This window comes from Podarcis filfolensis, assembly GCF_964270895.1.
Source record: "Podarcis filfolensis genome assembly, chromosome: 3".
Classification (NCBI taxonomy): Eukaryota; Metazoa; Chordata; class Lepidosauria; order Squamata; family Lacertidae; genus Podarcis; species Podarcis filfolensis.
The window spans coordinates 82,864,624-82,889,057 of NC_139606.1; the positions used below are offsets into that span (position 1 = coordinate 82,864,624).

The 24,434-nt window shown below is 42.9% G+C and overlaps 1 protein-coding gene across 2 annotated transcripts in view; it reads left to right on the forward strand.

Moving 5' to 3' along the window:
• Positions 1-24,434, forward strand: part of TTC27 (tetratricopeptide repeat domain 27) — an 88,987-nt gene that overhangs the window by 53,375 nt on the left and 11,178 nt on the right. The window contains exons 13-17 of one of the 2 annotated variants that reach the window (XR_014545664.1): positions 6,180-6,407; positions 10,262-10,360; positions 12,670-12,722; positions 16,168-16,333; positions 20,971-21,934. Coding sequence is in view for 1 of the 2 variants with exons in the window: in XM_083604267.1 (XP_083460393.1) it covers positions 6,180-6,407; positions 10,262-10,360; positions 12,670-12,722; positions 16,168-16,333; positions 20,971-21,168 (744 nt within the window). In the remaining variant the exon portion in view is untranslated. The remainder of the gene's footprint in view (positions 1-6,179; positions 6,408-10,261; positions 10,361-12,669; positions 12,723-16,167; positions 16,334-20,970; positions 21,935-24,434) is intronic. The other variant, XM_083604267.1, reaches the window with a different exon arrangement.

Sequence of the window (24,434 nt, forward strand, 5' to 3'; positions counted from 1 at the left end):
CATGGCAAAGAATACCAGTAGTATGATGTCATTAAACATCACAGTATGAATTCCCCACCAAGTTGTGTCTGGGAGATGACAAAGGATCTCTGACCAATCAGAACTTGCAGCCAGATGAATGAGGTGTGGGGAAAGGAAAAGGCATTTCTCAGGCGATTTAGGAATGATCCACTTACCCCACTGGAAGATGCTTGCTAAAAGGATACCTTACCATCATTGCCTTAGTGCTTAATTAGTGCTAAATAAGGGCATCTGTCTGCACTAGATATGACAGAGGGACTAATTAAGCTTGGACATATCGTCATTATGCACAGTGGTTATGGTGAGGAAATTTTCCTGCACATCAACTACTATGGAGAGGTTATTTGGTAGGAATCACTAGAACTTCTCCTGATAGAAATATACTTAGCTTGAATGGCCACAGCTTCCTCTAATTGATTTGCAGTGGTGTTTCACTCGTTGTTCGCAACAGAGCCAAAACAGACAAATAATTCTGGGATGCATGCAGAGTTCCGATTGAACCAAGCTTTCCTGTAACAAAGTTGTCTCTAATGCAGGAATTCCACAAACCTTGAGTATACACAGTGGCCCGCTAGCTTCTTAAGCACAATGTTTCTCTCACTGCCACTTTCCAACCAGCTAGTCTATACTGTGTTGAGTGGCACTTAGGGAATCTTGGAAACCCACTATGTTGCATTCTTAGTCTCTGGATTTTCTGTATGGGGGCAAAGAAGTCTGGGGAAACAGAACCTTAAAATTTATAGTTACAGGTAGGTAGCTGTGTTGGTCAGCTGTAGTCGAAACAAAATAAAAAAAATCCTTCCAGTAGCACCTTAGAGACCAACTACCTGACATTCAGAAGACATCTTAAGGCAGCCCTGTTCAGGGAAGTTTTTAATGTGTGATATTTTAGTGTATTTTTGGTTTCTATGGAAGCCGCCCAGAGTGGCTGGGGAAACCCAGCCAGATGGGCGGGATACAAATAAATAATAATAATAATAATAATAATAATTATTATTATTATTATTATTATTATTATTATTATTATTATTATTATTATTTTATTGGTATGAGCTTTCGTGTGCATGCACACTTCTTCAGATACACACAGAAGCTCATACCAATAACAAACTTAGTTGGTCTCTAAGGTGCTACTTATATGCAGAATTCATCATGCGAAAGGCTGGGCTGGATGAATCCGTAGCCGGAATTAAGATTGCTGGAAGAAATATCAACAACCTCAGATATGCAGATGACACAACCTTGATGGCAGAAAGTGAGGAGGAATTAAAGAACCTTTTATTGAGGGTAAAAGAGGAGAGCGCAAAATATGGTCTGAAGCTCAACATCAAAAAAACGAAGATCATGGCCACTGGTCCCATCACCTCCTGGCAAATAGAAGGAGAAGAAATGGAGGCAGTGAGAGATTTTACTTTCTTGGGCTCCATGATCACTGCAGATGGTGACAGCAGCCACGAAATTAAGAGACGCCTGCTTCTTGGGAGGAAAGCAATGACCAACCTAGACAGCATCTTAAAAAGTAGAGACATCACCTTGCCAACAAAGGTCCGTATAGTAAAAGCTATGGTTTTCCCAGTAGTGATGTATGGAAGTGAGAGCTGGACCATAAAGAAGGCTGATCGTCGAAGAATTGATGCTTTTGAATTATGGTGCTGGAGGAGACTCTTAAGAGTCCCATGGACTGCAAGAAGATCAAACGTATCCATTCTTCAGGAAATCAGCCCTGAGTGCTCACTGGAAGGACAGATCGTGAAGCTGAGGCTCCAATACTTTGGCCACCTCATGAGAAGAGAAGACTCCCTGGAAAAGACCCTGATGTTGGGAAAGATGGAGGGCACAAGGAGAAGGGGACGACAGAGGACGAGATGGTTGGATAGTGTCTTCGAAGCTACAAACATGAGTCTGACTAAACTGCGGGAGGCAGTGGAAGACAGAAGTGCCTGGCGTGCTCTGGTCCATGGGGTCACGAAGAGTCGGACACGACTAAACGACTAAACAACAACAACAAAGGTGCTACTGGAAGGATTTGTTTTATTTTGCTTAAAATTTATGTTGATGTTGTTGCATGGATTTTAGCTCATCTCTCTCTCTCTCTCTCTCTACACACACACACACACACACACACACACACACACACACACCACATATGAGGAGGGGGTTGTCCATGAATTTTGGCCCAGAAATAGCAATCCTGCTCTGTAAAACATCACAGAAAAGCGTTTCTTAGTGTGAATTCCAAAAAAATGCATGAGCTTGGAAACCAGACAGGATGTTCTGGGGAAACCATCCAGTGTCTACATTTATTAATTGCCATCTGTATCCACATATTTGCTTCCCTAACAGCTGGATATGTAGACTGACTAGTGTGTATTTTAATTTTTCAGACATTGGGTTTCTCAGACATCTTGTTGGTTCTGTGTCTTGACAAATGTCCAGTATACCCAGCATACTGTGTCTAGTGTTTGCAATTTCTGATGCTCTAGAGAGCTGGGGTGTGTGGGTGTGTGGAGGGTCATTCTTTTATAAGCTAATACAGTAATTACATATTTTCATGAATTTCCTTACATCTTGTGTCACAAAGGCAATAGCAGTTCTTCAACAAAACTATTTAAAAAGAAGTTATACTTGCAGAGACTAGAACATTAGACACTGTTGTGATTTTCATTTTTCAGAAATACATATTCCACTATCTTCACTTCAGCTTCCCCTGCCCATAGATATTTAGTTGCGTAGGTGCAGAGGCTGCAGTTAAACAATAGACTGAAGGATTTTGGATGGAAATCTCTAACAGTGCAATCCTAACCCTATATACTCAGAAATACCCTACTGGATTCAATGGGGCTTACTCCCAGGTAAATGGTATTAGGATTGCAGCCCAAACTGCAAAAATATAAATAATGACTGATATAAATAATGTGGAACTTCTCCCATGCTTTGCATACTATTCTGAGTAAATATCTAAATCTGGTAATTACAAAATGAACAAGTATGTGTCTTGGTGCCAAATTCTGTTGGGCTCCTTGCTTGTGCCAGAACAGTATGAGGATCCTATCAAGAATAAAAGTTTAGGCCAATATTTTCCATTTGTGTCAAGAGATAGGAAAACAGTATTTAGAGAGTGGATAAGGAAGGCATCTGGATTAAAATATTTCATAATTGGCAATTGCGTAATTTTTGAAAATACTTTCAACTAATTCTGGGATAAGACTTTAGAATACTGGAAACAAGGCTTCAAGTTCTGTGTGAAACACAACTGGGAGCTCTTTATCTTTAAGCTTTAATTTGTGCTTAGAGGGACACAGGTGGAGCTGTGGTCTAAACCACAGAGACTAGGGCTTGCCGATCAGAAGGTCGGTGGTTCGAATCCCCGCAACGGGGTGAGCTCCCGTTGCTCGGTCCCAGCTCCTGCCCACCTAGCAGTTCAAAAGCACGTCAAAGTGCAAGTAGATAAGCTGTACACTGGCTTCCTCGGCCAATAAAGCAAGATGAGCGCCGCAACCCCAGAGTCATCCGCGACGGGACCTAATGGTCAGGGGTCCTTTTACCTTTAATTTGTAAATCAGAAGAACTTTTTGAAATGAAGAGCTTCTGTTAAAGTTCATTATTTTCCTTTTAAAAATCAAACAGATAGCTATCACCATTACGTAAAGTTGTGATTCTTCTATAAATTGTTTTTTCAGTGGTCAGAGTAGTATTTTATTTTGTTTTTATTTGTTTTATTTATTAGTCACTTCTTTCAAAAAATGAACTCAAACCAACTTATAAAAACAACTTTCTATAAAAAGCAGCATGTCACTAAGCAGAAAAAAAACCAAGAGGGAAATATTTGGATATGATCAGTACATGACCAGGGGAGGATTCCAGCACTGTTTCCTTGGAATAATTTGGTGGCCAGGAGATTACAAAAAGTCAGGAATGTAGACATAGTAGGCAACTTGCATTTATTACTGATACTGTATGGTAGTGAGAAGGTACTTTGGGATCTGCTGGTGGACCTCTGGGTGATTTGCAATAGATCAGCAAGGGTTTCTGACTTCCAATGGTTTAATAATAGCAACAGCAAAATTACTTTTTCCAAGTAAATTAGTCTGCTGAAATGAAGAAAGCTAAGCAGGAGTGGGCTTTTGTGTGAGAGGTCTCTGAGTTCAGCTCAGATCTGGTAACTGAAAACAATGGTGTCTGGAGCTGCACAGCAACCATCCAGTTAACATTCCTCAAAAGTAGATATTTATGATCAACCATGACATGGGTGTTAAAATCTTTTAGGAGCTGTCTCCTAATTGCTTCTCACAAGGAGGCATTAATTATTTCCTGGACTCTGCTTGTCATTCTAGTGCTGCTGAATATTAGAAGACAAAAAGGGCAAGGGTTATGCAAATGAGTGATAGCCTCACCCCACCAAGATCTCCTCCACATCACCAGGCCTCCATGAGTGGAACTTGTTAAATAAAACAGGGCAAAACAACAGCAGAATTAGTGGCATACGAGTTTAGGCGGATATGAGCAACTTTATCCCCCAAATGCCTAGGAAATAAGTTGCAACAGACTACTGGGAGACTTCTTTACATCACTCTGCAGACCAAGCTAGAGAAGACCTTGAATAGTTTGGGGGGGCGGGACTCCATTGGACACCACTGAGTAGATACAATGGTGGCAAAGTAGTATTGTCACCTTGAGGTCATCACTACCACAGAGTAGGCTTGAAAATTAGGTCTTGTGTTTGCTTGGCTTAACTCAGTCTTGCACCATCTTTTGCTTGGAGTTGCCAGGGTTTGAAGCATATCACTGAACTGTACCCCTCCACTTCAGATAGGAAAAAGAATTCACTACAGATTTAGTCCAGGCCTGCTCAGAGGTACAATTTTGTGAACTAGAATGTTTAATATTACTGAATGGCTGGCCTGCATATCTAGCATACAGTACTAGGCACTACCACTCAGTGACCTGGATTTGAGAGAGTCTTATGCAAGGATGAGGAAAAGGAGCAGGTCGCTGTGCACTTTTCACCTCAGAGATGTTTATTCACACTGTAGACTGTTGCTCCAAAGAGAGGGGGGAAGAAAGAATTGCCTGGGTCTTTAACTGCCTCACCATGGCTGCTCTCTTAACTCAAGCTGTTTCTTGTTCCTTTAGAAAACTTATTGTGCAGCCTTAATAATTCTTGACAAGCAGGTTTTGCAGCAATCATGCCATTTTCACCTTTGATTTGATTCAGTCTTGTATTTTTCTTGCAAACGTAACAAGTCTTCTCCCCCCCACCATGTGCATTGCTCTTGGTTGCAAAATATGTTTCAGAATGGACACAGTTCTAAAACCAACTCCCTAATGACAACAAATATTGCTTGAATTCAGTAGAACTTATAGGGGAGCAGGATATAGGCCCAGGTGCCAAATTGTATAGCAGAGATTTTCAACCTTTTTGAGTCCGCTGCTCCCTTCAACATTTACATTCTTTCTGCGGCACCCCTGTGGGGCTCAGGAGCCCAGTTGTGTCACCCCTTGCCTGCAAAGCTGGCAACCCCTCACCCCTTTTCGAAAACCCTCCCTTGTGGAGTATCCCCTCAGCCTCCTCTACCCTCTTCTTGGGAGGCCTCTGGGAAGCAGCTGCTACTGCTTCAGTCTCTGAGCTTCCCCCCTCACCCTCCGCCCTAAAGAGAGCTGCCTCCAAGAGGCACCATTCGCCTGTGGAGCTTATAGCCAGGGCTGCAGCACTAAATGGCTGTGCAAACCTTGGGGAGGCGGAGACACAAGAGGGCAGCAGAGGAGGAAGGGAAGGGAAGAGGGACAGAGGCCAGTGTTGCCCGCAACACCCCTGAACATCATTCAAGGCACCCCAGGGTGCCATGGCACATTGGTTGACAACCCCTGTTGTACAGCATTCTGGATCAGAGGCGTGAGGAGTGGTCAGTGCCTTGGGGAACCCAAGTCAGCCTGCCCAGGGGCCCTCAAGATCTGAAGCCAGAAAGAGTATTGTGCATGCTGACATTTCTGACTTGTAGAAAATGAAAACAAAACATGCACCTGTCCAATATAATTACAGCCATTTCTGGACTTCTGAAAGACTACTTTCTACCTCACACATCTGGCAGCTAACCAAGGCGAACCAACTGATCCTCTCTCTGAAAGCGGTGCTAAAAAATGGTGCTTTCTTTCCATAGGCAGAAGAAATTTTGAGGCGGGAGGTAGAGAAGAAAGAAACACCGAGTTTATATTGCTTGCTTGGGGATGTCCTTAAAGACCATTCTTACTATGACAAAGCTTGGGAATTGTCAAAGCACCGCAGTGCCCGGGCTCAGCGCTCCAAAGGCCTTCTCCACCTTCGCAACAGGAACTTCAAGGAATGTATAGAGTGCTTTGAGCAATCCGTGAAGATTAACCCCATGCAGGTAAGACAATAAGAACTTTTTACAATATATTTGTGTGCTGGCTTCTGAAGAATTACACAACTTTTAGAAGACATCTGAAGGCAGCCCTCTTCTCAACGCTTTGTTTTTAGATATGCTGTAAGGCGCCCAGTGTGGCTGGGGAAACCCAACCAGATGGCGAGGTAATAATAATAATAATAATAATAATAATAATAATAATAATAATAATGGTGTGTGTCTTAAGTGGCACATCTCCTGCCATATATATCCTTTTAAAGTCCTAAAAGCCTTAGGACATGGTTACCTAAAAGACTTCCTTCTCCAATATGTACTTGCCTAAACCTTAAAATCCTCTTCAGATACCCTGTTCTAGTTGGGCCCACCAAATGAAGCGAGGTGGGCATCCACCAGGGATAGGACCTTTTCAGTAGTAGCACCCTGGATATGGAATAGCCTTCCCAGGGAGGATTGTCTGTCACCGTATTTGTGGCTTTCTTTAGATGACTTTGGTAACCTGGCACTCTGTTTTTAACGCTCTGTTGTGTTTGAATAAGTTTCTTTCTTTCTTTCTTTCTCTATTTATTTAACAAAATTTATATATCACTTGATTGTCAGAACACCTTTAAGTGGCTTACAAAAATATAAAAAGAAACATTAAAATTGTCAATAAAAAGCAGCTAAAAACAGGTATTTAAAATTTTCAGAAGATTATTAAAATCACCAGTAGCTAAAAAGATTAATGGTTCTATGGTTTGCTTTGCATTTTGGTTATTTTGGACTTCTTTATTTAAACCACCCACAGAACTTCATGGCAGAAGTCATAAAATATAGTTTGTTGGAGCAAAGCAAACCGCAGTCTCTGGATGTAATGCTGAGCTATGGATCCTGATTTGTTTCCTCCACATGCTAGTGGGGAGGAGACAGACAGCCCAGCTTGGCACTTCATAGTAAACCATTAACTGTGGTTTACTGTGACGTGTGAGCTGGGCCCGTTATGTAAGGTGATTCATTCAAAGCTACGTATAGAGCAGTTGGTAACTAATAAAAATATTTTCCATCACTTTGAAGAAGTAGTGGTCTAATCATGAATTTATTTTTTTCAAGTACAGTATAGGCAAAACGTTTCATTCAGATATTCTCATTTGTGCAGCTGCCACCACCTAGTTTTCAGAGATCCCTGCCCCTTTTCATAGCAGCTTCCCATACCCACATCAGAGGCCTTCCCTGTTACTGGGATATCTTAGTCGGTAGAGAGTGAGACTCTTAATCTCAGGGTCATGGGTATGAGCCACATATTTGACAAAAGATTCCTGCATTGCAGGGGGTTGGAGTAGATGACCCTTGTAGGTCCTTCTATCTCTGTGATTCAGTCCTCTGGGAGAGGCTTCTTAGGCAGCTATATTAGGAAGGATTGGGTAGGAAATCCATGCTGTGCAAACAGCCTTACATAATATTTTCATGCAACCCATGTTTGCACGTTTCTGCTGTTGGGGAAACCACTATTATGATGCATTGAAGGTCAGCAACTGAAAATTTGAGTTTGAAATCTACTTAATTAGACCCTAAACTAAAGGTTGAGGTGAAAAGGAGTGGCTGGGTTAAATGAGACATCTATCATCACATTTGGGCCAATTCACTGCAAGTAGGCCGCTATCAAGTATTATGTTGCTGCTGTTTTGATGTTTGACTGTGCAATTGTTGCATTTTAAAGTGACTTTTTTTGTATTAATGCACCATTCACTGCTATGGGTCACTCTTTGATCAAAAAGTGGTATATAAATAAGCTATAATATAAAACAATTAATATTTCCACTTCCTTTGGGCATTTGTAATAAATGTGCTTAGTCTAGGCTCCATCATTATTTATTACATCCATTCATCATTTATTTTACATGAAAATGTGTCAAAGTGACTTAACAATGTAATAATAAAAACAACAAGCTATATTAAAACCAAACACAAGAACAAGAATAAAACCACAAACTGCCTTTGTGAGGCTCCTTTTTTTTTTTAACGTGAGATGCATGTGCCAACATTTGCTTTGTTCTTGAGTGTAGTTCCAAAGTTAACACTTCAATCAAAGCAGCAGTTTCAAAAGCAGAATTAATTCTGACCTTTTTTTCACACATCTGCACGTTGTAAGCTTGAATTATTTCACTTACATGATAAAGAGTTATTTGAAGAACTAGTGACATTAACCCATTTAAGAGGTGTGATTCTAGTTTGTGTTAGCAAACTGCTTAGGCAGTGAAGAAGCAATATACTCTTGAACCATACATAGAATATGGTATCTTAAACATGAAATCCAAATAGAAATTCATAGTGTCCGTACCAATGTGGCAAGTAGTTGCCACAAGGATGCAAGGCATACCAAAACCAATCAAGAGATTGACAAAACGAGGCTACTAATTAGTACTTTTTCTCTGCAATCAGTAGTGCAAATATATAAGCCATTTTTTTGGGGGGGGGGGCGTTTAAAGTAGGAAGGTAGGAAGCTTGTTCCAGGTGAAAATTTCCCTTGAAATGTTTCTCATGCTGTATTCCCTCTTGTTTGCAACTGCGGTTCAGGGAAATAGTTTGCTACCAGAAACATCCCCCTGCATTTAGTGATTATTCAGAGCCTCAGGGTTTTGGGGGAGGGGGTTTTGCAGTTGTGAGTGATTTGCCAGATCCCATTCCAACCAACATAATTGCCTACGGAAGTCATGGTTTCTCTCACTCCAGCTTTTCTTTGCAATTATTTCACTGTTGGGCCCTCTAAAGGCCTCCATCTCCTACAAAGATGACTTAAACATACTTCCTGCAATTCAGTGGCAGTACCCTTTCTTCCTCGGAAAAATGTGTCTCTATAGAATCATTCCAGTGCTGCCTCTAATTAGACAGAGGCACACACAAACACACAGGCCTCCTTTTGGCAGGAAAAAAACCCAAATACTGCTTTATCTGGACTTTCAAATTTTAACAGCCTAATATTACTCCATTCTGTATTTCATCATTGATACCGTTGAAAAATAGCTCTCTTCTGGCCTATGCAAAGATGCAGGCGCAGCCTAGCATATGACGCTGTAGGCCCAGCTTACGAGTGGCACTGTTTTAGAGAGAAGCTGGGAAACTATAATTTAAGAAACCGAGAGAGGCTGGTGCAGGAGGGGAAGAGGGACTAGGAACTTGTAACCCAGCACACAAATTTGGTTTGTTGGACCAGGTCAGCTGTGTCAGAAAGAGACTCTTTTGAAAGCAGAATGTGAGTTTTAGTAATTATTTCCCCTCAGGGAAATAATTACCTGCTCTTCTTTTAAAAATCAATTTAATATGGTTTTATTATCTCTATGTGACAAAGTATTAATAATGAAACGATGCAGGGCATTATGGTGGGCTGGCAGTGGCAAAATGCTATTTCCGCACTGAACAGTTAATGAATTTACAGAGTTAGTCAATGAATTTTACATAAATATGTCATTTACAAGATTTTTGTTGGAACTTATTCTTGGTTAGTTTTGCCACTACATCCTGCTCCTTCAGCTTCCACAACAATCACATTTACAAGAAGAATGTATTATACAAATTGGTGTCTCTGTGGATACATCTGCTTCTTCTCAGGGGCTATTTGCATCTTCACAGCTGCATCCCCTTATTGCCCTTTCTAATGGTGGCATCACAGCCAAGAAGTGGCTGCTGTATCTTTGTCGAGTGTCCAACCTGCAGATTGACTCTTGAAGCTCCATCAGACCTATGGCTTTACTTAGATAACATACCTTGGGGTAACTCCAAGAAAAGTGATGTGGCCTTTTGCACAATAAAACATAACCAGTTTTCCAGGCAAACACTGCAATTGTTGTTTTGTTTTTGTATGCTCCCCCTTGCTGACCTTTCAGTTAGGTGTGTGGTTTTCCTTGGGCTGTGCCTACTTAGCTTTGGAAGATTATGAAGGTGCTGCCAGAGCATTTCAGCGCTGTGTGATATTGGAACCTGACGTAAGTACAATAGGTTTAAGGTAACATTGGTGTTGCTTTGATTCTGTTTAACAGTTTTTTTTTAATCACTTTTCTGGGCAAGCCCATCCAATGTAAGCTGAATAATAAACAGACTGATCAATAAGCAAGCCAGTAAAAACAAAATAAAACTATATAATCTAGCCTGTAAAACAGTATCACACCTGGAAGGCTAATATAAAAATATACATTTTCAGTGCCTTCTGAAATCCATGCATCATGTTTACCCTAATACAGATCTGATGGGAAAGAATTGCAAAGCCATGGAGCCACCACAGAAAAAGACCATTCCCTTTCGGCTTTCTGTCATGGGAGGAGGATACTTAAGGAAGGAGTTAGTGCTGTTAGAGTGTGGGCCAGCAGTCCAACAAATTGCTTTAACCCAGGAAAGCATTTGATTAAAAAGATATTGGTTATCATTGTCATGCTTTCGTAGACTACGTTTTAAGCTTGTTTATTTAAAAATATTTTTATCTATGAGACGGCAACTACAACAATCCATTGCTGAGTTGGGTGTAGCTGCCACAACATGCAGGGATTGTCAGAGCAGCACAGAGCCCTGTTTCATTCCTCCTCTTCTCTTCCCCTGACTGTAACCATAGTTTAGTGTTACAAGAACAAGACAAAGCAAGCCTCTGCTCAATTCTTCTCACCCAGTGCAGCTGTGAAGAGGAGTTCCAAAGTCTTTCCTTGTGTTTTAGATTAACTATAGCTTGCCATGTTGTCTGAACCTGCCAAGCTGTGATTCATTTTAACTATGTCTTCTTGAAATGAGACAATGGCAAACCAACATTTAAGAAGCTGGCTTGTTTCTGCATCACATAGTTGAGATCACCCACAGTTTGTGGTGAGTGCTACTTCCAAATACTAGTTGCTGGAAACTACAAGAGGGGAGTGCGCTCTTGGTCTCCTGTTCTGCTTGCTGGTTTCTCACAGGCACCTGGTTGGCCACACTGAGAACAGGTTGCTGGACTAGATGGGCCATTGACGTGACCCAACAGGCTATTCTTATGTTCTTATGGTTCAGGTATAACACTAAACTGGTTAATCTAAAATAGAAGTGAAGGTTTCCAGCCTCCTCACAGCTGGTGGGTTGGTGGAGGGAGGACACAAAACCCATGGCTTGCTGTGGTTTCTCCTCATTAATGTTAAACTGGGCAAAATCAGTGATTCAACATTGGAGCATTGCCCCAAATGAAATAATAATCATTCTCAGTCTGAGAAAGTGTGTCAGGTCTAGGGCTGGGCGATATCAGCTTTTCAACGTTGCAGTGTATCACCAGCTAAACATCGCAGTTTAGCGATATACTGCGATGTTGAAAAAACAAGATGCATTGGCCTCTGCCTGGGAGATACTGGGTGAAACTGCTCCAGCTCTCACCTCAAGAGCTGAGGCGGTTTCACCCAGGCTTACAGGCTGGGACAATGCAGCTTGTTTGCACCGCTCAGCTGGGGGAAGGGAACACTCCCCCCACCCCCAGTGGAGCAGTGGGGCTCCTTTAACTGCTTGCTGCGAGGAGGGGCAACACTCCTCAGTTGAGCAGTTTAAAGATGCAGAGAGAGGAACAAGCTGTATCAGCGAGGCACTTTTTTCTCCCTCTCCATCGTATGAGGGCAGAGTGGGATGGCGATTTCACTCAGTGATATATCTGTCCCTCTGCCAGCAGCACCCACTGGAGGAAGGAACTACTGACTTCCTCCAGTGGACGCTGCTAGTGGAGGGACTCAGGAGCGGTGGCGGTTTCGCCAGTGATATACCACTGAGTGAAACTAACATCACATTCTGCTCCTCATATCAGTCCTGGTTGATACATAGATATATCGCCCAGGCCTAGTCAGGTCTGTGCTCTTCTAATATCTCCCAAATTCTCAGACTATTTTTATGGTTATTGTTCAATGTCCTGTCAAAATAATACCGCCTGGTATGCCACTGTTTCTACTGTTACACTAATTTTATACTGCAACAACCTAAAAAAAATATTATTAAATATGGGCACTATCCTAAATCTTGCCATACTCCTAATGGCTATGAATCAAGCAAAGGTAAGCCCTTGAGTGGCATATGCTTTAAAATTCTCTCAAAATTAGCAGGTCTTTAAAATGTCTAACTCCGGCTCGATTATGCCTATTGATTGGTGCTATAATTTAACAGTCAAATTTATGAATGTCAAATACGTTGAGACACAAATCAGTGTTTTCTGATAACACAAATTCAGTGTGCTCAGTGTTCAAATAGGTAGCCTTACTCCTGTATGTTTGCTCTCTACTTCAAGCATTTGTTTTCCCCACAGAATGCCGAGGCTTGGAACAATTTATCAACTGCATATATCAGATTAAAACAGAAGTAAGTACATCAAAGGGATTAGTAACTGCTGCTTCCAAAGTAAACAGTGCTGGTTTCCTCCCTCTCCAGCTTTCCCCCCAATTCCCCCCAGCTCCTGGGCATGCTTCCCTCGTGATCTACTTTATGATCACCTTAGGACAAGCCTCCCACCACGAGGAGCATTAGAAAGGTAGAGATATCATTGAAAAGCCTTTGAAAAGGAAAAGCAACTGTTTAGATTCCTCCCCAAACTGGGTGTCGCAGTGTAGAATTTATTGCACAGGATACTGTTAATTACAAGTGCTGTACTGACTTCATCGTGCAAGGGAGGGCCTGCTCTGCATCCTGACCCTTTACACAAAAGAGCCCTGCGGAATCAAATGCCCACGCTTTTCTGTATTGTGGACCCCCACGCTACAGAGTGTTGTATCTATGGGGTGCATATCCCCTCCCACCGACCCACCTGGCTTTTCCAAAAAGCGTTTCAGTATTCTTAATAACTGTAATGTCATTAACTGTGGAATTTTTAGCTGGCTGTTTTTATTACTTGTTAGTTGCAGTGTTTATTGTGAATTCTGCTTTTGGTCAGTTTCAGGTGGCGTGCAAATGGCAGAGAATGGGGCATATAAATATTTATGTACACAACTGCATTCTTACTTTTAAAAAAAAGCAAGCTGGCATCTAAATCTGATTTCAGTCCCTTTGGAAAAAATATATAGCTAAGGATGCCTATTGTAGTCACATAATCAAGGGGGAAGTTGGCAGTTTTAGTACTAGCCTCATGGTAGCAGATGGTATCAACGTGCATAATAAGCCACTTGTTTTCTGCTCCCTAGAAGAAGCCATTAATAAATCTTGTGAAGGGACCCGATTTCTTAGTTCTGTATGCTTGCTCAGTTTATGTAATGATGTCTGGAGTAGATACCTTTTTGATAATGCAGTTCTTTCAGAAGTTTGGTATCATAAGTAAGTTGTCAAGATAATTTTTCGGTTGCTCAGGCTGTGTCCCATTAATCATCTACCAAAAAGAATGCAACTTAAAAAGGCAAGGGAGAAAAATGAGAATTAAAAAAAATAATGCTTGATTCCTCTCCCACCTCACCCCCTTGCATCACTGTGAACAATTTATCTGCTTTCTGGAAGCAAACTGAAAATGAGAAAATGAACAGGGAGTTCACAAAGTTGTGGACACAGGAAACAAATTGCCAAGAAAGTGCATTGAACCAAAAGCCATAAATAAGTTCAAGAGGCCCTTAGACATATTTATGGAACATACAGACTGAAAGATGCAGTTGCTACGGAGACTGCAAGGAACCAAAAAAATAGATGTAAAGAGATACAAATGTTTGTTCAAGTGTCCTTTTCAGACAAATGTCCTTTTCAGCAACTTTCAGAGTATGTAGAAGTATCCCCGAGAAACTTTATAGACAATTACCTAAATGAAGAAAATCAGACTAGAACATTTATCAGACTAGAACTTCTTAATCTCTCTGTGGAGGCTACATAGGTTTCTAAGGTGGCTCATTTTTAAGTCAGCAAGTAAATGTTCTTTTCTCCAGAGAGTGATTAATCTGATCCCTTTGTTCTCCCATTCACATGTCATGGTGCAATTTCTGGACTCTTTATGTACCTGTATTGTTCCCTTAACTGGAATGACATCCCCATCTTGTGTCTCTTATCTCTTTTCATAAATTAGCTCACAGAGCAAGAGCTGTGGTGAAATTTCACCTGGCAGAGATTTGCACAAAAAATGGTGTTCCATATTTAACGCTTGATCAGTTTCTGTCATTGAAAGCTACTATTTAATTTATCATCCCCTCAACAAAATCAAGATGACTTGCCATTTAATCAAGACTTACAAAATACAGTGTAAGAAGTAAGAGGAGAACTGTCTAGGCCAGGGGTAGGCAACCTAAGGCCCGGGGCCTGGATCCGGCCCAATCGCCTTCTCAGTCCAGCCCATGGACAGTCCTGGAATCAGCGTGTTTTTACACAAGTAGAATGTGTCCTTTTATTTAAAATGCATCTCTGGGTTGTTTGTGGGGTCTGCCTGGTGTTTTTACATGAGTAGAATGTGTGCTTTTATTTAAAATGCATCTCTGGGTTATTTGTGGGGCATAGGAATTCGTTCATATTTTTTTTTTCCAAATATAGTCCGGCCCACCACATGGTCTGAGGGATGGTGGACCAGCCCACGGCTGAAAAAGGTTGCTGACCCCTGGTCTATGCCAATTGGATTAAAATAACATGGATAATTTTTAACATTCTAACAGCGCAGTTAAGAATAGTAGGTGGCAAATAGCAAATCTGTGAGTACTATAGTTTAACAATGTCAAAAGCTTTTGTTTTTCATCCTGGCTGAGAGAAGCACACATATTCATCTTTAAACAAGCAGCATTCTCTGCTTGTTTACCTGCTTTAGCCTATTTGTAAAAGAGAAGTGTAGTAATCTTCCATAGGTAAAGGTAAAGGTAAAGGTACCCCTGCCCGTACGGGCCAGTCTTGACAGACTCTGGGGTTGTGCGCTCATCTCACTCTATAGGCCAGGAGCCAGTGCTGTCCGCAGACACTTCCGGGTCACGTGGCCAGCGTGACAAGCTGCATCTGGCGAGCCAGCGCAGCACACGGAACGCCGTTTACCTTCCCGCTAGTAAGCGGTCCCTATTTATCTACTTGCACCCGAGGGCACTTCCGAACTGCTAGGTTGGCAGGCGCTGGGACCGAGCGACGGGAGCGCACCCCGCAGCGGGGATTCGAACCGCCGACCTTTCGATTGGCAAGTCCTAGGTGCTGAGGCTTTAACCCACAGCGCCACCCGTGTCCCAGTAATCTTCCATAATCTTCCATAAATTCTAGACTAGCAGGTATTTCACAGAAAAATAACAAAATGGATTGCCTTATATGTGTATGGTTTACCCCCTGGTATAATAGATTTCAAGGTGGGGGGAATACAGCAAAAGAATTGTCGGAAAGCCATTTTTACTACATTCAAATGGTGTCACTGGAAAATCTAGAACCCCTTCACATATAGCCCAGCATTGTGAGAGTTGTTTCCCTGTGGAGCAGTCTCTCTCCTGCAATGTCGTGCCCTGAATACAAATGATACAATGATGTGGATTGTTCCTTTGCAATTGGCATCCTCTTTTGCAGACAGGTGCTGCACTCAGCTGTATGGGATCACACAACAGGGAAGCATCTCTCATGTCACTGTGATTATATGTGATGGGGAGCCCTGCCAACAGATAACAGCAATAAAGGTTATGGCATGAAGCATGCTGGTATAAAGGGAAGGGAATCATCCATCTCTTGTCAAATCAGAAAAGCAACTCTTAGGATTGTGGTCTTCTTTGTATATACAATTTTTAAAGGGATAAACCTTCTAAAGAAGTGAATAAGGCTGGGGGGTGGGGATCGAATGGCAAAGCAAAAATCCTTGTGTGTTTTAACTTATTTAATTTTGAACCAGAATTAAAGCATTCCGGACCCTTCAGGAAGCTCTCAAGTGTAATTATGAGCACTGGCAGATTTGGGAAAATTACATTCTCACCAGTACAGACGTTGGAGAGTTTTCAGAAGCTATTAAAGCTTATCACAGGCTTATGGACTTACAAGAAAAGTATAAAGATGTCCAGGTGGGTTGTGTCTCTTTTTATTCAAGTGTCCAGTTTTAATGATTTCAAACATGGTTCATGAAAACAGGTCATACTCAGGACAGCGATTAAAGAGCCTCCCATCTTATAGCGAAGTTGTAGGGCACCTCTGTTTCTTCTATAAAAATGTCAAGCCAAATCAAGACTTAAACAGAAGTTGCACATTCAGTCCATCCGCGACCATGATGGCATTTAGTGAGAATGCCTTCTACTATGAGCCCAGCAGCTGTTGCAATTCTTTGCAGTAGAACAGGGGTAGAAGAAGAGGAGGAGTTTGGATTTGATATCCCGCTTTATCACTACCCTAAGGAGTCTCAAAGTGGCTAACGTTCTCCTTTCCCTTCTTCCCCCACAACAAACACTCTGTGAGGTAAGTGAGGCTGAGAGACTTCAGAGAAGGTTGACTAGCCCCAGGTCACCCAGCAGCTGCATGTGGAGGAGCGGAGACGCGAACCCGGTTCACCAGATTACGAGACTACCGCTCTTAACAACTATACTACACTGGCTCCCAGTAGCCAACTTGGTGCCCTCCAGATGCTAGAGTACAGCTCATATTAGCTCCAACCAGCATAGCCAGTTGTTGGTGATTATGGGAGTTTTAGTTCATGAAAACACTAGAGCATAAGGAGAAAATTCTGTCCTTGTGGAGCAAACCATGGCAATTTAGCCTTTACAGTGTCCTTCTCTGTACACTGAACCTGGTAGGAAATCGGTGGTAGACTGTTTGTGGGACAGGGGACAATATTATGTTGGAACATGATAATGCCAGTGGACATTCCCTGCCTTAGAAAAATGTTTTTGTCCTACTGCTCAGCCTGAATGCCTGGGCAGTGTCAGTGGATGTTTTAGCCTTTAGCATGCATTTAGGAATGTTACCTAAATGAATACAAACTAGGATTTTCCTTTTTAAAAAATTCATTCAGGAGCAGTGAAACTTCAAAATCAGTGGGAGTGATATAAATCTGCTGGTGGATTTTCAGAAGTTCAGGCTTGTGGGCACAGTCTAATGGCCTTTTCCCACAAAATAAATTAGATGTGAATTGTTTCCTTCCTCAACAGATTCCTTGCTGCTGTATTCACTAGTTGCTCTTTCAGGTGGTAGCTGCATGTAGCTATCTCAGTTGTCCGAAAATAAGGGGTTTTCCCTGGAAATATTAGGTGCCAGTACTCACCACGAAGTTGTTACAACAGTGGCGTAGCGTGGGTTGTCAGCACCCGGGGCAAGGCAAGTAATTTGCGCCCCCTAACCCGTGGATTTGCGCCCCCTAACCCGTGGATTTGCCCTAACCCCAGATGTTGTGCCCGGTGCGGCCGGCCCCCCCTGCACCCCCCACGCTACGCCACTGTGTTACAGTAAGTGTCACACTGTTTACATAGTAACGGTACCTTTATCGTTATTCTCGAGTATCCCTTGATAAAAACACATTTTTTAAAGCATCTCCTTGTGGCTGGCTCTTATTTGTGTAAAAAGTGCTACATCAAAATGTATACAACAAAGCAAAATCACAGTAGGGGCAGGAAGGCATGGATGCCCACAGGATTTCCTGGGCCTGGTGCATTGCATATGGGTAGCCCCCCCTCAAGCAATCTACTGGCAATAACTGCTGAGGATGTAAATATGTTAGTTTAGCCTAGCCTACCACACCAGGCTGCCACTGTTATGATTATTTATTGGCTTTCTTACCCATGCTTCCCCGTAGGGTCCCAGGGTGGGTTGCAAAAATTTAAAAATTATCAAAAACAGTTTTAAAACAAATAACAATTACAGGAATAGAGTGGATTCTATTGCAATGATAAAAGGGGGCGGGGATAATGTGTGCAACCTTGAGCTCCTGGGTGGAGAAGCAAGAAACAAATATTTAATATCATTCGCAGCAACCCATAGTCCTGATACTTACAGCAGTGTTGTTGCCTGCCGAGTGCTGAAGCCTTTGTGTTTTGTGCTCTTTCTGTAGAAATGTCTAATTGAATTTTTCTTTTTCAAAAAAGGAGGAGGAAAAGAAAGCTAAGAATCGGGGGGGGGGGGGCTGCTGGCTCATGGTTCAGTACCTGTTGGCAGCCCTGGGTGCAGGTTTTACTACTGCAGATAGCTACTGCCCTGCATCTGTGGCATGGGATTTTATCTGGTGCAATTTGCTACTTCTGTCAACTTTAGGATTTACAGCATATATGCCAAACATTTTTTGGCAAGAGCTAAGTCACAGTTCACAACAATCACCTTTGACCATGAGAGTAAAGAGGATCAGACACTACTTTAGCAATGCTAATTGTCCTCTTGTCTCACTGTTGAAGCTTAGCTGTTGCTGTTGCTGTTGCTCTAATGCTGGCTTGCTAAGAATGACAGAAGCATCAAATGTGTTGCGGCTTTTTTAAGCAGTCTGCTTCACTCTACAGTGCACAGCTCAATTTTATTTGTTTCTTGAGCAGGATATACATATGTGTTCAAAACAGGAGCTAATGGAAGACAGACACCAGCAGAGAAAACGCCACTATGTCATCTTTTGTCAGCACATAAACTCAGAGATAAGCAGTAAGGTTGATTCTTTATTCAGAGAGAAAAAACTAAGAGAGAACTCCATGGACAGGACTACCCCAAGGAGGCAGTCGCCAGAACTAAGGATCTGAGCCTTCCCAGCAGTCGTGAACTCCTTCAAGGAGGGGCTCTCTGTGCCTTTTGTCCTGCTACATGTAGCACCCCCTAGGCAGTCAAAATCTTGGGGCACCTCTCGTGCACATGCTGTAGTGGGATTACATTGAACTAAGAAAGCTAGATTGCAATTTTCTTTCAAGATCCAATCAATGTTACTTTGATCCATTTTCGCAGGGCCCCTAAAAGTCGTGGGGCCCACAGACCGCTGCCTATTCGGTAATCCAGCACTGTTTCCCCAGCTGCAGACTCCCACCATTCCTCCTCATCTAGCCAGATCCTGATATCTTTGCTTATGTGGTTCCTGTCCAGAATCCTTTCTACTGGAGAGGCAAAAGCAAAACTTTTTCTGTCCCTTCAATTTCAGAAATAGATTTCAGAGCTTGAGGAGGAAGCAGAATTAATAGGTTCAAGGAGACACCTGTACCTGCTAATGGCCATTTCCTTGTTTTTAAGCCGTAACATCGGGAGCCATTTACAGCGTGGTACTCTGTAGACTGATGGCTTATCATGTGAGAACTGATCTCTAAAACCATTTCCCCCTCGTGAAGCCTGTCAGCTTTGCTGAGCATCAAGGTAGCCTGGGAAACATGTTTTGACAGGCTGAAATTTTATATCAAAGGGGCTTTGTAACTGTACAGTGATAACTAGTAACAGCTCAGATGTTTGGAAATACGGGGTTTAGGTTTCGACAAAGTCATCCTGGGCACAGAAACTTCTAGGAAGGTTATGGGGGAAGAACAGCAAACCGGCTTCACTGGTGTGTTGTTTGATCATCTGTAATGATCCTATGACCTCAAAGAGACATGCATAAAAATTGAATGTACTTGCATGAATGCATAACTTTATTTGATGCACTTGATGATTAAGTTATGTGGAAAAATGTAATATAACTTACAACATTGATTTTGTAACCTACTGATAATAAATTTGACAACTAAGAACAAGTTTCTTAGCTGCTGGATATAGCACCAGTAAATGGCAAAGGCATTTAGAAGTGTTTAAATTCTATTAGTTTTTCAGGAACTCATTATATTCCAAGAAAATAAGTTGCTAGCATTCTTAAACAAGTGTGGTGTCTCTGCATCTATGGTACATAGGAAAGCTACATTACATTTTAATAGATTAATTCCATAAAATAATCCTATACATTTGCATGGGAATAAACCCCATTAAGAACAATGGGACTTAACAACTAAATGAACATGTATAGGATCCCACTGCTTATATGTATTTCCAGTACCTCCAACATGTGTTTTTCCAAACCTTACTAAATGCCTTTGATTCCTCTGGAGAATATTCAGATCCTTTTATTAATATTGACTGCCAGATACAGATGTAGCTAGTGTTGTCAGAATTTCCCATGTGTCCGTAAAGGGATTTTCTATCTTACAGATTAAAAGTGTAGTGTAAATTTGGGGCAGTAAGACTCTCTGTCTTCTGGTTAGATTACAGTTTTAAGTGGTGCCCAATTATGTAATATAGAACCCTTATTCAAATTTTGGAGAAGAAGCTTTCGTAGAATTGCTGTTACCACTGGGGAACATTGTTTTTCTTTTTCCTTGTTATCTTTATCTCTTGAGCAGCTTATTGTCTGTCGAATGTTCTCCCCAGGAGGTTTGGCTGCTGCCTTCATTATACACATTTAGGCACCAGGAGAAAAGGGAAATGGGATTATTGATTCTGTGGGTTTGGGTCTTTTATGCATCTTGTGTTTTTATCTTGTATTTTTTATGTTGCGAACCACCCTGAGATCTATGGATGAAGGGTGGTGTACAAATTTAATAAATAAATAACATAAAAATAATTCAGACTCCTACAAATTATGTTATTGTATAAGATCTGTATACTGTTTGGCTGTAAAAAAAACACACCAAAATCAAAGCGGCTGTTGAACTCACATGTTGCACACATTCACTAATTTGACTTGTAGTGTTAGTCCAATTATAACCAAAATTATCTTCTTTCAAAGGTGCTAAAGATACTAGTAAAAGTAGTTATGGATGGAGTGACCGATCGTAATGGAGAAACTGCAACAGGGTTAAAGGGGAAACTGCAGGGACTCTTTGGCAGAGTGACTTCTAGAGTGACAAGCGATGGAGAAATCTGGAGACTATATGCAAGACTCTATGGGAATGGGCAGAGTGATAACCATGAAGATACAGAGAAGGTAAGTGCTAATGGTAAGAGTGTGGTTTTAAATTAGTAATGATATAGGAAATTTACTCTCTACCCAAATTTTGGTATTAGGATCATGATGCTTGGTTTGTGACTGTTTGGTTTCCCCAGCCCACAAAATAAAATAAAAATATTGTAAAGGAATCAGTTTAAGCTAATTTCACTTATCGTCGGTACTTCTGTCTTTGACAAGCTGATCAGCAAATCAAGCTTAACTTGATAAAGAAGAAAAAGAACAAAGCAGACCATTAAAGGGAGGGAGGATAATGCAGAATGTTCAGGCTGCAGCACTGGAATAAGAAAGATTAACACCCAAGACAGGTGAAATGTTGTTTTTCATCATTCTTATTGTGAGAATGCACTTAAGAAATAGGTCAAGTTTAAGGATGCAATCCACAGAAGGTTACGTCTGTTCAATTCAGTCTTAAGCATATGTATCTGTCTCAGAATTGTGTTCTGTATATTTAATGTGCCTAATCCAGAGCGGGGCACTAAAAGGTTATTTTAAGCAATATGACTTTTCTAAATGGATTTGCACCTTTCAGTTTTTCTACGGAATTCAGGTGGCTAAAGCATTATCTGAAGGCAGCAGCACGCAGGGGAAAAGAATGTTCTCAGTCATCAAACTATTACAACCTAGTGCCATGTAACTCTGTACTGCAGCTGTGGGATCACCTATTAAGCTGTTCTGCAAGGTCAGCCTGCTCCTTCAACACCACCTGCTGACAGATAAATATTGCTCTTCAGGTGGGAGTACCGTATTTTTCGCTCCATAGGACGCACCTGACCAAAAGACGCACCAAGTTTTTAGATCAGGAAAACAAGAAAAAAAATATCTGACTAAAATGTTGTACTAAACTATTTAAAACAGCAAAGTGGGTGGCTCCTGTCCACTTTGCTGCTTTAAAGCGAGCCACGGTATATATTGAAGAGAATGGAAAAAGGACAGACATTCCATTATAATGTAGCTGTTTTCATTATCACTGGGAAGTCAGTATTGGCAGCAGTCACAAAAACTAAAATTTGAGCATTTTACTGTTATTAATCAAGAATATTAATAATCAGGGAGAGAAACCAGGGCTGTGCAAATGAGGAGTGCTTGGAGTATGGAGGAACAGCAAAGAGATCAAATGATTGCGCTCCAGTTCCTAAATCTCTGAAGTTTTCTCAAAACAGGCATGGTTGTTTTGAAAGGAAGATTCAAAATGGGGTGACTCAGCAAAGAACAGAGGAGGAAAAGAGGGCAGATAAATAGCTTCCATTCAATAACAAGAGAACACAATGTTTTTGGTTTGGTATAGGTGGACTGTACTTGTAATAATTTGTATAATGAATTATAGATTTGGAGTAGAATATCAGTGCCTCTTTTCAGCAATAAAGATTAGCTGCTAGGAACATGGTCCACACACAAACACACAGGATGTCTGGTTATAGTTGTGCAGTTTAAACTGTTCCTGAGCCAGATGCCTGCTCAGTTTTAGCTGAGCTCACTATTACTGGTTTGTGGAGATGCTTTGCATGTATTTATGACTATTTCTGCAAAACTGCTACTTGAAGAAATCCCCAAACTTAATATTTTTAAACTTCAAATGGAGCTCAGAATCCAGTTAGGCAACCCTTTGCAGTTGAATTAGGAGGCACTGAAAGACAGCAATTTGCTAATCCCCACCAGCATCCCAGGAATACACAGCCTTCCCTCTGCTTGAAACCTTGTCGGAGCTTCAGGGGAAAGCAAAGGCTATAGGCAGAGCAGTGTGGCTCCCCACCCCCCACCCCCAAAGAGCACCCCAGGAGCGCGGGGCAAAGGCACACAGCCTTCCCACTGCTTGCAAACCTTGTCGGGGCTTCAGGGGAAAGCAAAGGCTGTAGGCAGAGCAGTGTGGCTCCTCCCCCCCCCCATCCTAGGAACACACAGCCTTCCCTCTGCTTGCAAACCTTGTCCGGGCTTTAAGGGAAAGCAAAGACTGTAGGCAGAGCAGTGTGGCTCCTCCTCCCACCCCAAAGAGCACCCCAGGAGCGCGGGGCAAAGGCGCACAGCCTTCCCTCTGCTTGCAAACCTTGTTGGGGCTTCAGAGGAAAGCAGAGGCTGCCGGCAGAGCCGCGTGGCTCCTCCCCCCACCCCCAAAGAGCAGCCCAGGAACACACAGCCTTCCCTCTGCTTGCAAACCTTGTCGGAGCTTCAGGGGAAAGCAAAGGCTATAAGCAGAGCAGTGTGGCTTCCCCCCCACCCCCAAAGAGCACCCCAGGAGCGCGGGGCAAAGGCGCACAGCCTTCCCTCTGCTTGCAAACCTTGTCGGGGCTTCAGGGGAAAGCAGAGGCTGCCGGCAGAGCCGCGTGGCTCCTCCCCCCACCCCCAAAGAGCAGCCCAGGAACACACAGCCTTCCCTCTGCTTGCAAACCTTGTCGGAGCTTCAGGGGAAAGCAAAGGCTATAAGCAGAGCAGTGTGGCTTCCCCCCCACCCCCAAAGAGCACCCCAGGAGCGCGGGGCAAAGGCGCACAGCCTTCCCTCTGCTTGCAAACCTTGTCGGGGCTTCAGGGGAAAGCAGAGGCTGCCGGCAGAGCCGCGTGGCTCCTCCCCCCACCCCCAAAGAGCAGCCCAGGAACACACAGCCTTCCCTCTGCTTGCAAACCTTGTCGGAGCTTCAGGGGAAAGCAAAGGCTATAAGCAGAGCAGTGTGGCTTCCCCCCCACCCCCAAAGAGCACCCCAGGAGCGCGGGGCAAAGGCGCACAGCCTTCCCTCTGCTTGCAAACCTTGTCGGGGCTTCAGGGGAAAGCAGAGGCTGCCGGCAGAGCCGCGTGGCTCCTCCCCCCACCCCCAAAGAGCAGCCCAGGAACACACAGCCTTCCCTCTGCTTGCAAACCTTGTCGGAGCTTCAGGGGAAAGCAAAGGCTATAAGCAGAGCAGTGTGGCTTCCCCCCCACCCCCAAAGAGCACCCCAGGAGCGCGGGGCAAAGGCGCACAGCCTTCCCTCTGCTTGCAAACCTTGTCGGGGCTTCAGGGGAAAGCAGAGGCTGCCGGCAGAGCTGCGTGGCTCCTCCCCCCCATCCCCAAAGAGCACCCCAGGAGCGCACAGCCTTCCCGCTGCCTACGAACGTTGCCGGGGCTTCAGGGGAACGCGGAGGCTGCCGGCAGAACACCGTGACTCCTCCCCCCACCCCCAAAGAGCACCCCAGCAGCGCAGGGCAACAGCGATTTGGCTCCAGGGACCACACATTCGCTCCATAAGACGCACAAACATTTTCCCTTCCTTTTTAG